Source organism: Colossoma macropomum, unplaced genomic scaffold (genome assembly GCF_904425465.1).
Source record: "Colossoma macropomum unplaced genomic scaffold, Colossoma_macropomum, whole genome shotgun sequence".
In the NCBI taxonomy this organism is placed as follows: Eukaryota; Metazoa; Chordata; class Actinopteri; order Characiformes; family Serrasalmidae; genus Colossoma; species Colossoma macropomum.
In genome coordinates, this window is record NW_023494803.1 from 22,489,849 (window position 1) to 22,502,882 (window position 13,034).

Consider the following 13,034-nt stretch of genomic DNA (forward strand, 5'->3'; position numbering starts at 1 on the left):
TGAAGAAGACAATAGAGCACCCTGTTACAAGACCAAGCGAGTTTTTCCAATACTGCCCTTCAGCAACTTAAACAACCATCCCTGTTGTAATTGGACTGTGGGTTAATGTGCAGTGTGCTGTAAGTTAGCGAAAAAGGATAGCCTCACTATTGTTCTCCAAGGAGGCAAGGCTTGGGTCTCTAAGCATCGGTTTTGGAGAGCTGAAGTAGACCAGGCTAGAATAGGTTCCTGATCCTACTACTCAATCTGCAGAGGGACAGATATAGGTTCACTTACAGCATTCTCTCTTATGCAATCAATAAAAATATGCCTGCTTAAGTTTAACAGAAGGCTTTCAATGCCAACTAGACTATTACAGTCCCTTAGCCAATTTAGCCTGTGCCAGGTTTCATTAAAGTGACCATATCTCTGCTGCAAAGAGGCTGAGATTAGCTATTTTCAGCACTGACTGTCAGTACAAATCCAGCATGAGGATTCAATAAGGAGATGAGGATCGGGATGAGCCAAATTGATGAAAGGTAATGCTAGAGGACATTCACATCACAGAGGGAGTGGGCTGTGATGAATGCTGCAGACACTACGCAGGAGCCTGTGAAGACAGAGTGGAGCTCCCATCGCAGGATACAGCACACCACTGCTCATCATTAGAAGTGCCTTAATGCGAACAGACACCTAAGAAAAGCAAAGGAGCCTGTTCCAGGATCAGCTGCTGAGTGACTGAGGTTTAAAGACAAGTGGCTGTCTTGATCAACTTTACAATGACCATCACAGTTCATGAAACAAGAAGTAGGCACAAATGCACTTAAATGAGCATGCTCCCCAGAAAGTATATATCCTACGCAAATACCCTTCATTTTCTTGCATTTTCACATGATCTTTCCTTGTCCTTCAATTAAACAAGCTGTTTTTTGTTACTGTGCCTTTAAGATTGGTAAATGAGCTCTGTTCCTGTCTGATCATTGGCCCTGTATTGTGCCTCATTCAGTATGGGCTGAAACACATTTCATAACTTCAGTGTGAATGGGCAGGGCTAAACTGCTTTAAGCTAAATAGGTGGATACATGTAAATGGTTCAGTTTTTCATGACATCACAAAAACAATTGATTCAAAACAACTGATGCATTTTTCTATACAGGACAGAGGAGTGAACAGTTGTGAAACTTTTAACAATGCTTACATAATAAAATTATGAATTACATATTCAATTATAATACAATTCAAAACAGAAAATTTTATATTCCGTGACATGGGCATTGGTCCATTTAAAGTGCTTCCTTACATATAAAATAATTTCTGCTGAATTTAGTCATTTCTATTTGATTGGTCTAATTTACCAGTATAATTATCACAAACCTTATTGTTGGCATTCACACAATTACATAATCATTACCACCACTGCCTATCAGAGCAGTAGCACCAGTCTATCATCACTACCTATTAGAACTGTGGTTCCCAACAAGCAGATTAGATGGATTAGGTTAACTAGAGCAGAGAAATCACCAAAATACACAGAGCAGAAGTACTCTAGTACCAATACTGGGAACCACTAAATCAGAGAAAGCAAGGTAAGATGTGTTTTACTGATTTTCAATTCAACTGTTCCAGAGTAACAGTGTGTATAATACACTGCACCAGCAAAGTATATACGTATGTTCAGTCGCAGAAGATATAAAAATATCAAAATATAAATGTAAATACAAATATCTGGTACTGTGCAAAAGTTGTAGGCACCTGAGAAAACGAAATGTAAAACCCTATTTACCTGGGGAGTAAAAGTTAATTTGCTCAAAAAAAACACTAATATTAAAATAAATAGAAATAACATTAATACAAACAGTAGTGATTTTATGAGTATCAATGTGTTTGTTTAACCATTTCCAAACCTCTCCTCGAGCAAGCCCAGTATTTCTTGTAGTTATCATCCAATACCTGGTTTAGTTTATCAGTTCTTCATTAAGTTAAATCAAGTGTGCTGCTGATGGAATTTAACAAATCTATGCTATTGCTGGGGGCACTGTGGAGAAATCTAAACTTAAACCTCAGCCACTAATTGAGCTTACACTGAATATTGCAATACTTTAAATCAGCGCAAATATTGTGAAAATTATTATTCTGTTTGACATGCAACATAATTTTGGCGTTCATATAAGCATTCCCTTTATACAAGCATTTTAACATGTATACAAAGAAAAGAGATTATAATGTAAATTTGTCTAATTTGACAGATCCTCTCCTCTGCTACGGACCAGACTCGATTAAGCATACTGAGCTGGAAGATGTATTCTGAGACATGCTTGTAAATTTGTAATATTACCACCTTTGCCAATAATCGTTTCTGTAGTTTTCTGCACAGAAGGCACCGTTAACATCTAGAAGCTTTCCATATTTGTTTGGTCAAAGCCCAAAATTATGTCAAACTGGTGTGTTATAAATTATTAAGTAATATTAGAAGCTAGTCCTGTTGGAAATTATATGGTAATTATAATACCATCAGAAAAATACAAGGCTCTTTAACACTCACATATGTTACTTTGTGACTGAATTTGGATTACAATGATATTGTTTATCGCCATGAATGTGCAAGCAATAATTATCTAAATTTACAGTATCAGACTGAATTTCCCTTGCTTTTTGAAATAAAGGAGTTTAAAATACATTTAAAATACTGTATTGTTAAAGTTTCAAAAAGTACCATTCACTCGCCAGTCCACACACTCCGTATATGAAAATTATGCTGCAAAAACAGACCAACTTGAATGGACTGTTTCTGCGATGTCATGAGAACAAACTCGTTTATATATCCACCTGTTCATCCTACAGCAGGTTAGCCCCACCCATTTATACTGAAGTTCTAAGGAGTGTTTCAGGCCTCAGAGCTTGTTGAATGAGGTACAGTACAGGGCAGCCAATTAGAACAGGGCTCAGTTATCTTATATCAGCCTTAAAGGCACTGTAAAAAAAACAGCCTGTTCAATTCTAAAGGGAAAAAGAAAGATGGGTAATATGAATTATTAATTAATTTCACCATTAAGTACTGTTTAAAAGGATACACATATGATACATCTCTACTCCATTTTGTTGTCACATTTATTTGTGGAGTGGACAAGGTCAGACTGATGTAATTATGTGAGGCCTTGTAAGCGGAGAGTCTTACTTGATGACAGTGCCTTTGGCGCCCCCTGCAGTAGTGAGCATGACCCTGGTGGTGAGGCTGACTCTCAGGTCCTCCTGGTCCAGGCCCAGGAGCTCCGCACAGTACTGCAGAGTCTGACTTGACTGGTTCTTCAAAACACAACCACCTGCCAGTCAGCACAGAAGAGAACATCAGTATTGCCTTTAATGCAGACAGGTACACTGGGGCACTCTGACTGAAATGAAAAACCATTGCTTCACCTGTTGTAAACATGCCTATTCACATCATACAGCACTGCAACTATAGTCTCTAGAACGAGATGTTCTGATTTAAAAACTAGACATACCCCCCTGTAATGACGTTGAAAGTGGGAGGACAAAAACACAAAATGATCCAAAATTGGTAATTGTGTCAAACCGGCATGCAATGTTGTGGTACAGAATCCTATACAACATGACAAATGACGTATTATATCCTCATTTTTGGCCAGAATGCCCCTTTAAATGTTTGGTTCATACAGTATGTGCAGCCAGATATATACAAGCTGTGCTCAAAATGGAAAATGATATACATATTTATGACTAAATGAATCTTCAGTAAACAACTTAAAATACACTCTCACCAGAAAATTACATCCATTTGTGCTTAGAGCTAAATTCAGTGCATTAGGATGAGGGATACTTTATTTTTTTCAAATGATACTGTTTCTCTAAAAGCATATCCTCCAATGATGCCTTTAACGCAAATGTATTTATGTTACATAACAGAGTTTTCATCTCTTTTCTTCGAAGCATGTGAAAAACAGGATACAGCCTCAGGAGAGAAGCTCTGTCGTAAGCAAGGAAATGCAGCAAGTCTGCTACGTAAATGGTGTTCTAACTCCAGTAGAAGAGGAAAAAAAAAATAATACCTGGTGCACACCTGGCAACAACAGAAAGAAATCTTAAACAGCTCACTAATGAGGCCTGTTGAGGTGAGGTGTGAGCTGAGTGGGTGAGGAAGGTGCATGTGCATGTGTGTGGAAGCAGGGGGTGGTGAAAAAAACAGATGATTAGCTGAATGAGGGAAATGGTGCACCTTTTAAAGGGACACACTTGACTGCTTGAGGAACAGTCTTTAAGTGGCACTGTATGCTACTTAACTAGAATAAAAATGTGTCCTCTATATTCCGGTCATAAACTCCAACTTGTAAGCAATTAGACAACATTAAGAGTATGTTTTTATATAATTTGAAAACTTAAGTGATCCTTTGTTTTGTATCCAAATTCATGGTGAACGGACCACTAAAAGTGGTCCACAAATATTTGCTACATTAATTACCATTGCAAGTTAAGAATGTTTTTTACTTTAAAGAAAAGTTTCATCTCCAATACAATTTCGAAGATGGCTTTGGTTCCAACAGCGATGATATTTACAAATACGGACGCATTGATATTCTATATTTTTCCATGTACAGTCGTATGCGAAAGTGAAAGTAAGCATACATACTCTACACAGAACAAACTTCTGTACATTTTAAGGCACTTTTAAGGTACTGTTTATTTGCTGAATTTAACATTTTGGGAAAAAATAAAACAAAATGTGGCATGTGCAAAAGTTACAGCACATATTTAATTTTTTTTTCTATTATGTTAAGCTCAGCAAACCAATAGAAATTATGCAAAAAAATTAAATATTTAAAGATGTTACCTTTAGAGAACGTGTTAACTTATTTTTCAAACAAAATGTATGTAATGTAGCTTGACAAGGGGTGTTCAAACTTTTGCATATGACTACCAAATCAGCCAATAGCATTGTAGATACTGGCACTTCAAATATAGTAAACTTTATTGGAAATAGAGAATATCAACACCATGAGGCAATTTATGGCGTGCATGTACACTACTGAGTGACACTTGCATGCGCAACAGTCAATGGAGCTTAACTGAAGCAAGCAAGTCAGCGGTGTGGAACTAAATCATGCTTGAGACAAGCAGTATTTAAATGCTCATTGCAAAATCTGTAATGCCAGTGTTTCATGGGATAGCACAACCAGTAAGGATCTCAATGCAACACAATTAATTCAGTATTTAAAGAGAACCCATGCCAAAAAGCACAGGGACTTTTCATAATTCTAAAATGTATTTAGAAGAGCCATTTTGTCCTGTTCATGCAGTTTCAGAAATGCACAGGAATAAACAACTACTCAACTAGTCTTCTGTCAACAAGCTCATAGCACAAAAGAAAGATAAAAGCAAAATATAACGGCAGTATCTACCAGAGGTGCTCCCAGTCTCTTCAAAGTCTATGTTGCCTAGGTGCAGGACTCCAGCCACCACTCTGAAGAGATTGAGCTTTTCTGTGTCGTCCAGACCAATCTTCTTCATGGCCACGCACATTCTGTTAAAGTCCCCAAGGTCATCCAGCAGGGGATCTTTCAAAGCTCCTGCTTTCACATGCTATAGAAACATGTATAAACCAGTCAAAACAAGCACAGCTGCATTTTCACCAACATTCCAGTCTATTTTACATGAAGCTCCTAGTAACTGTGCTGCTAACACAGTGTAGAATGTCAGTACCTTGGCAGTAACCCAAAGTTAACAACAGATCTCTAGACACAATTTGAAAGGGAGCTGGAAAGAAAGCACTACCCCATGAACACACTTCATCCTAGAAAGATGTAAAGATGCGCCATTACGTTACATGTGGCTTGCGAAAAAATGTGACTCATTGCTCATCAAATCTACAGTTCAGTGAAACAGTAGACCATTCCATTTTACCCAGTCAAAGCTGGGCATAATGAAAACAACCATCCAAAATCCTGAAAGTGCCAAACTGCTTCCCTGGAGGGCCACAACACTTTTCCCCCTGCTCATACAATATTCAAGCCTTGATAATTGCTAGAAGAGCTGATTCAGTTTCCTTCAAGAACTAAAACTAAAACTTGACATGTGTCAAAGATGTTTGACACATGTAAAACATTCCATATTTCAAAGAACCAGACCAGATCTCACTAAGCAAAAATCAGAGATCACTTCATTTAATTTCCAGTCAAATCACCCATTTAGAAAGTTTTTTAGTGCAATGCTTCATATGTCTTATATGCTATGTAAATATGCCATAGATATACTTCACTTTCAGTCCATTTTTCTAAGAACACCACCAGCTTCTTTGTTTTGTTTGCAATTTTTTGCCTACTTCTTTTTCTCAGTAATGGCTTCCTGACAGCTATAAATTATTTCAGACCCACAGCATAGAGTTGTCTTCTCACAGTGGAAGGATGGACAAAAACACCTGTGGATATTTTCAGATCTGAAACAAGAGTGGAGCTTGATTTTCTCCTCTCTCTCAAGTACTGTTTATCTGATGGTGACAATTTTTGGTGGTCTACTAGACACTGCACAATTGTTAGGAGACCCATTTTCTCTGTATCTTTTAATATTTTTTGCACTGCAATTTTGGAAACTCCTGTTAGCACTTATTTTCCTTAGATTTTACCCTGCCTTATGCAAGTGGATTACATTATATGTAATCTCCTCAGAAGTATCTGCTAAAAAATGAACAACTTGTGCATAATGACCAGAAATTGACTGGAAGTTAAATAAATTAAGGGTGGACTCTGATGTTTGCATAGTACTATATGTGAATCAAGACACATGCATCCTCATCACAACAAACCCATGCATGGAAAGAAACAGAACAACAGCTGTAATTAGGACTAGTGACAGAAAAAAGGTAACAAACCACAAAAACATCACCTTTTTGTCCTGGATTTCAGGGAGAACAAAGAAACATACAATGTTTATTTACAAACATAGTATGAGAATAAATACAGCAAATATTACTGTGCTGCTGCAATTCACATGAAAAATGAAAGCATCTGTGGGTTTCTCTTATGGCTATTCTGGTTCATAACACAAGCAAAACTTTCAAGTAATCATATGGACAGAGTTTGCATGATCATATTTTTCCATTTAGTCTGCGTGCACGGACTCCCTCCCCAATTATCTCCCCAGTGTTAAGGTGTGGGCAACTCCCATTGTCTAAATTTGCTCCATCACACAGCACCAGCCAATCTGGCAGTGTGAAGGAGAGAGCACATTTCATCAGGCTGCTTTATAAGGCAGCTGATCACACTTGGAAAAGACCCCCAACTGGCTAACATCGCCCTAATCGAAAGGACAAAACAACAAATCCATCCGCCCGACCCAGAAAGTAGAAGGGCTGTCTGTGCTCTCTTGCAGTTCCGGCCACGGACGGTTTTGCCATTGTGGAAATGGGACACTGGCCGGCTGTGCCACTCAAGAGCCCCATATGCATGAAGTGTAAAAAACAACAATTTTGTCAGGATTTTTGGAAAGTAACAACACAGTGTAATTACACATTCTACTGATAAAGTCTATGCTACTGCAGTACTGAATTAAATCTTACTGGAAAGTCTTGCTTTGAGGACTGAATATGTTCAGAAAATATTTGGCTTTAATGAGTAATGCAGAAGTTAATTATAATATATGGATAAATGAAACAATTAATATTTTAAGTTGGCAGCTGAACATCTTCTAAACACGTTGGCCAGATCTAGTGAGTAACATAAAAATGAATAACCCAAAAGCTACAAAAAGCAGCTGAATGGTTAATGTAAATCCTACACCCTTAAAAATGGTTCTTCAAGGGTTCTTTAGCAAAGGCAATAGTTACATATAGAACAGTGAACACTCAACCATTTGAATGCATTAATGATGCAATTGATCAAATCCCTAAGCTAATAATGAATGTTATTAATTCTATTTGAAACTATTTTGAAAATTTGGATAAAACTATAGTAGCATTCCTGCATGCATCAGGTCAGTTTCTCAACACTGTGTCTTCATGCAATAACATAGGCACCATCTAAAAAAATACATAGAGTATTGTATTATATAGCTTTTATGTTTTTTTTGTGTGTGTGCACGAGTGTGTGGTGTTCCTCCCTCTGAGATATTGGTATTTTGACAAATAATTCATTTATTTATTTTTATCTTTATTTAAGTAGAGTAGAATTCTAGCATTATAAACACTTAATGTAAGAAAACACATCTGCTGTTCCAGTTTCTCTCTTTTTAAGTATTTTTAAGTTTCTGTATTCACCATTGGCATGGAGAAACTGAGTAAAGAGTGAGATTCTAGCTGTATAGAGCAACAACTCACCCTAACTCTAAACATGATTTTAGCCTACGCCCTAGCAATAATTTCACTTCATAGTTTGTTAGTTATCTGTGCAGCCATTATGGGCCACACAAATAAAACTTGGCCACATTACTACTTTACTATCAGTATAATGCAGAGACCAGTGACAAAGTTTTACAAACCCTCCATACCTCAGGACTCTTCCGGTTCTGCATGATCTGCTTATCTGATTCCTTGCTGGCAAAGTATCTGGTGCAGCCACGATTCAAATACTAAAATAAAGCAAAGATTTCAATTATAAACTCAAACATATTTCACAAAGTGAAGTCACAAGAGTTTCATATTGGTTGATGCATTGTTGTTTTTGTTTATTTTATTTTTAATTTATTTAACTGTATATGTGTAGCTCTAATTCTGATTAACACAGCCGACAAAGGAAACAGATTAAAAATCAACAATGAAGGTTTTATATGTATTTTGTTCATCACAATGATAGCTGCACACAGCAAAAAATAACAACTGTCATGTAACATAGGCACTATTTTCAGATCATAGACATTTAGTCTCATCAAAGTCTGCAGTTTTAGGAGAGCATATTTAGGTACTGCAGACTGAGAAATGAAAAACAGACACAATCCAAATATGCCACCTAGTGGTACTACAAGCACTTGATGATATGAGTGTTAGAAGTAGTGAAACCTCATCAAATAATAAATGTTTGAAAACATAAGGTCCATTGTTCTCGTTACAGTGCAATATGAACAACACAGAAGAAATTCTCACAGAGCTGTCTCTAGTGTCTTTTGTTTACTGGGTAAAGAATTTGTCGAGGCATTCAGACAGCTTAATCATTGCATAGAGAGAAACAGTGGGTCCCCATAACTCAAAAGAGTCCAATTATCCCAGCTGAATGAAGCATTCAAGCATGCATGTCCAAATATTTTGTATGTAAAACTTAATCATCCTGAATCGGGGCTGATGCACCTTTTTAAGTTTTGTTGCAAGCCATTGCATTATAACAAATAAGTCTGTATGTGTATGTATATGAGAGAAAGCAAAAGAGAGAGCATGGAGCATTAAACTGACCCGGAAGCTGTCAGGGGAGTTCAGGTGCAGCATGTTCCTGATGTCTTCAGAGGCGCCGGCACAGAGCCGATAAAAGATATGATAATTGCGTTCATCTGTACCTTGCATGCAGATGCGAGACTTCTCTAACAGATAGTGAGAGACAAATCCTCCCACCACTGCATTCTGTATCATACACAAAACAGACTTTGTTAAAAACAGAGATATTCACATAACAGTTTTCAAAGCCATATAGCATTGTGCAAAAATTAGAGACCATTCTTCATTTATTTAATTTCCAGTCAAAAAGGCCAATTAGTACATTATTCATTCTTCAATGCCAGAAAAAAGCAGAAAACACATTTAACAGTTGTCAGGAGTTCTATTTTCACTATATCTTTTAGTATTTTTTTTAACTCCAGTTTTGGTATCTTCAATTTTTCCCCACTTATTTTCCTTTGACTTTCTCCTTCTTAATGGAAGTGGATTCGTTTGAATAATTTCGCCACAAATATCTCCTGAGAAATGAATAACATTTTGGCTGTTTTAATGGGAAATTGACCGGAATTTAAGTAAATGAAAGGTGGTCTCTGACGTTTTGTACAGTACTGCAGTTCAATTAGCCAGTAATAAAGATGTCAAACATTAATAATATAATAGGTCAAACAGTCAGACTTTAAGACTAAAATGTTGTGCACATGATAGGTAGAAGATGTGAAAACTTATTTTCCACTTAGAAAATCAACAAACCATGTAATTTGATCAGGGAATCTTTTGCATACAACTATACAAAAAAATTCACCAGAAGTATACCTTTTCATTGAAATGAATTTCCACAAATTTTCCAAAACGGCTACTGTTGTTGTTCCTGACTGTCTTTGCATTCCCAAATGCTTCGAGTAGAGGGTTGGCTGGAGATATACAACATTTGTATTAGAAAAACAGTGTAGCCTGAGGCAGAGGAGGCTGAAGTAGGAGTCGTCTAAATAGTTTTAACAGTTAAACATACCCTCAACAATTCTCTCATCAATATCCTGACCTGTCCCATATGACGTGGTTAAATATCTGGGATACAGAGAAAAACATCACCACACAGTTATCACACACCACCCATAATTACTTTTAGCGCCACTGTGACCTTTAAGTGCTGTTATTCTCCTTGATGTACTCAATGGACTCAATGGAATTTGTGAACAAAGACCTCAGTCAGATAAATTTATCTTAACAACCTTCTAACAACCTTATTACATCTATATTTTGTCTACTAGGGCATTCTTATCGTTGCACTACTTAAAACACAAGGACAAATTCAGTTTTCTGACCTGAGGACGAACTTGGTGTTTTCTGTTTTTCCAGCACCAGATTCACCAGACACAATGATGGACTGGCTCATCTTCAGCACCTTCATGTCCCGATATGCCTTATCAGCTGAGAGATGGAGAGAGCGGGAGGGCAAGAGTACAATCGAGTGAGAACTAGAACTAGCTTAAAAAACAGAATGTTAAGAGAATTCACAATTTCAAATGTGGCCTTTTTGAGCTCATGCGCTCACCAATAGCATAAACATGTGGAGGGAGGGTTCCTAAAGAGCGGCCCTGGTAGCTCTTAATGGTCTCTGGGGCATAGAGTTTGGGGATGTCATAATAGGGGTTCACAGCAATCAGGATGTTAGCTACAAACGTCTGGAGGAAAAAAGAAATGGGAGAAAAGTAGCAAGTGAGCAGACAGTGTATCCACCAGGAAGAAAATCTAATGACTAGCTTCCATTTTCTGCACTGTTAAAGTCTTAATGATGCGAATGTGGAATGTAGAGAAGCCTCGGGTGGTCGCTGGAAAAGCTTCCCTTAGCAGCCCATTAGAGCCACCTGTGGTGGTAGTGGAGCCTTCACAAACAGCCCCTTCTCCACCTGCCTCTGTTCAGAGCCCAAGGCTGCGGGGTTAGCCACACTACGCTGCTTAGTGCTACCTCGCAGGACCTAATTAAGTGCACTGGGCAACCCGATAGCGTCTGGGCAGGATTAGCCAGGTCATCCGAGATGGGGCAGCCACAGAAGGGCAGGGCCTCAGCACTCAACATGACACACTCCGCCGACAGGCCCGAGTGTGCGCTGATGGCTACGCACTGACAGCAGGCCTGTCGGCCCTGGGAAGCTACTCTAATGACCCCAGCCCCATCTGCAAAAACATGCCCATCAGCTCCTCACTCGAGGCCACTCTTTACATGAGAACTCTCAGGCTTCTTCAGCCAAGAAAGCCATGCTGCCATTTTAACAAGACTAATGTTTATGTAGGACACATTAAACTAGCCAACAGAGGCACAGTCAATTTATGAAGAGATGCATTCATATTCTATTCATACTTATGTACTATTGCAGTGAAATGCTGCTGTCTTTGCAAGGAGTTGACAGAAGACAAAGCTTATGCAGTTACACTTTACTGAAAGGCAGTGTTCATACACCTACATCTGACAAAATATACAAACACCTACATCTGACAAAATATACAAACATTAATAAAGGCTTATTCTAACAAGCGGTAGATGTAATAAGGTGAAATAACATCAAAATGGACAAAAGTAGTCTTTGACAAGTATTTTTGCTATGAAAGTACTGTAAAATGGTCGGTATCCGCTTTTTAAGAAATATGATGTAAATACACAACAACAAATTGTCACCTTTATTTCACAGACATTAGCATTTATTTTAATGGTTTTAATGTTATTATGGTAACATACTGTTTGTCAGTATTACTACTAATGAACAACTAGTGAACTACTGAAACTATTTCTAAGACATTAAATAACTATTTTTAACAATGTAGGTGATCTAAACTTCCAGTAATTTTTGAAAACTGTTACCTGTTATGAAAGCCTTTGCAGGGTGAAGCACACGCTTTTCACATTCAGGCTTGGTCAAGAATAAGCGGTAGCACTTCGTATTTCAGGACATCTAACATAAACCTACATAAAAATTTATAAAAGCCAACGAAGTTACAACACTTGTTGGGGTAAAATGACAACAAATTGCGCAAAAGCAGCCTTTATGACAACTGACACTTATTGATATAAGCCTTTACAAAAGTTTAAGCAGGTTTATGTCAGCTGTCATGAAAGGCTTATGTAGGTGTCATGTAGTCTTACAAATACTGCCCTTCAGTAATGTGTACTTGCTAATTCTTCTGGATCAAGACTGAATGTGAAAAGCATGTACTGCACCCTGCAAATGCTTTAATAGCAGACAGTTTTAAAAAATTAAGGAAATTTAGATAGCTTAGAGCAGAGGTTTTCAAATCTGGAACCTGAATCCAGTTTCCAGTCCTGGATTTTGTAATCATTGGTAGGTATGACAATAGGTGGTCATCAGTTACATCAACAGTTCATTTAACTACCAGTGATTATAAAATCCATGAATCCAGAAACTGGATTCAAGGCCTGGATTTAAAGAACTCTGACCTAGACAATAGGTAATCAAATAATGCGACTGTAAGCATCACATCTTACTGACATAGATCAGGTCTTTACTGTAGCGGACACGGACGTTGTTCAGAAGCGTGGCTTCATTTAAATACATAAGAGAACCTAAAAATAAAGAAAAATATATGATTAAACAAGTGAATGTCATTGTTACGTATTTGATTTATTATACATATCCAAATTTTATTTCTCTTTCTCAGATGTATCCATAACAAACTT

The 13,034-nt window shown here is 37.5% G+C and overlaps 1 protein-coding gene across 7 annotated transcripts in view; it reads right to left on the reverse strand.

Moving 5' to 3' along the window:
* The window catches only part of myo6b (myosin VIb), a 56,953-nt gene that overhangs the window by 35,237 nt on the left and 8,682 nt on the right, over positions 1-13,034 (reverse strand). For 5 of the 7 annotated variants that reach the window (XR_005008540.1, XM_036593269.1, XM_036593270.1 and 2 more), the window contains 10 exons: positions 12,847-12,920; positions 10,896-11,025; positions 10,666-10,771; positions 10,353-10,408; positions 10,157-10,254; positions 9,365-9,529; positions 8,470-8,550; positions 6,871-6,879; positions 5,391-5,571; positions 3,155-3,299 (listed from right to left, as the gene is read on the reverse strand). Coding sequence is in view for 6 of the 7 variants with exons in the window: in XM_036593269.1 (XP_036449162.1) it covers positions 3,155-3,299; positions 5,391-5,571; positions 6,871-6,879; positions 8,470-8,550; positions 9,365-9,529; positions 10,157-10,254; positions 10,353-10,408; positions 10,666-10,771; positions 10,896-11,025; positions 12,847-12,920 (1,045 nt within the window). In the remaining variant the exon portion in view is untranslated. The remainder of the gene's footprint in view (positions 1-3,154; positions 3,300-5,390; positions 5,572-6,870; positions 6,880-8,469; positions 8,551-9,364; positions 9,530-10,156; positions 10,255-10,352; positions 10,409-10,665; positions 10,772-10,895; positions 11,026-12,846; positions 12,921-13,034) is intronic. The other 2 variants (XM_036593273.1, XM_036593275.1) reach the window with 1 other exon arrangement.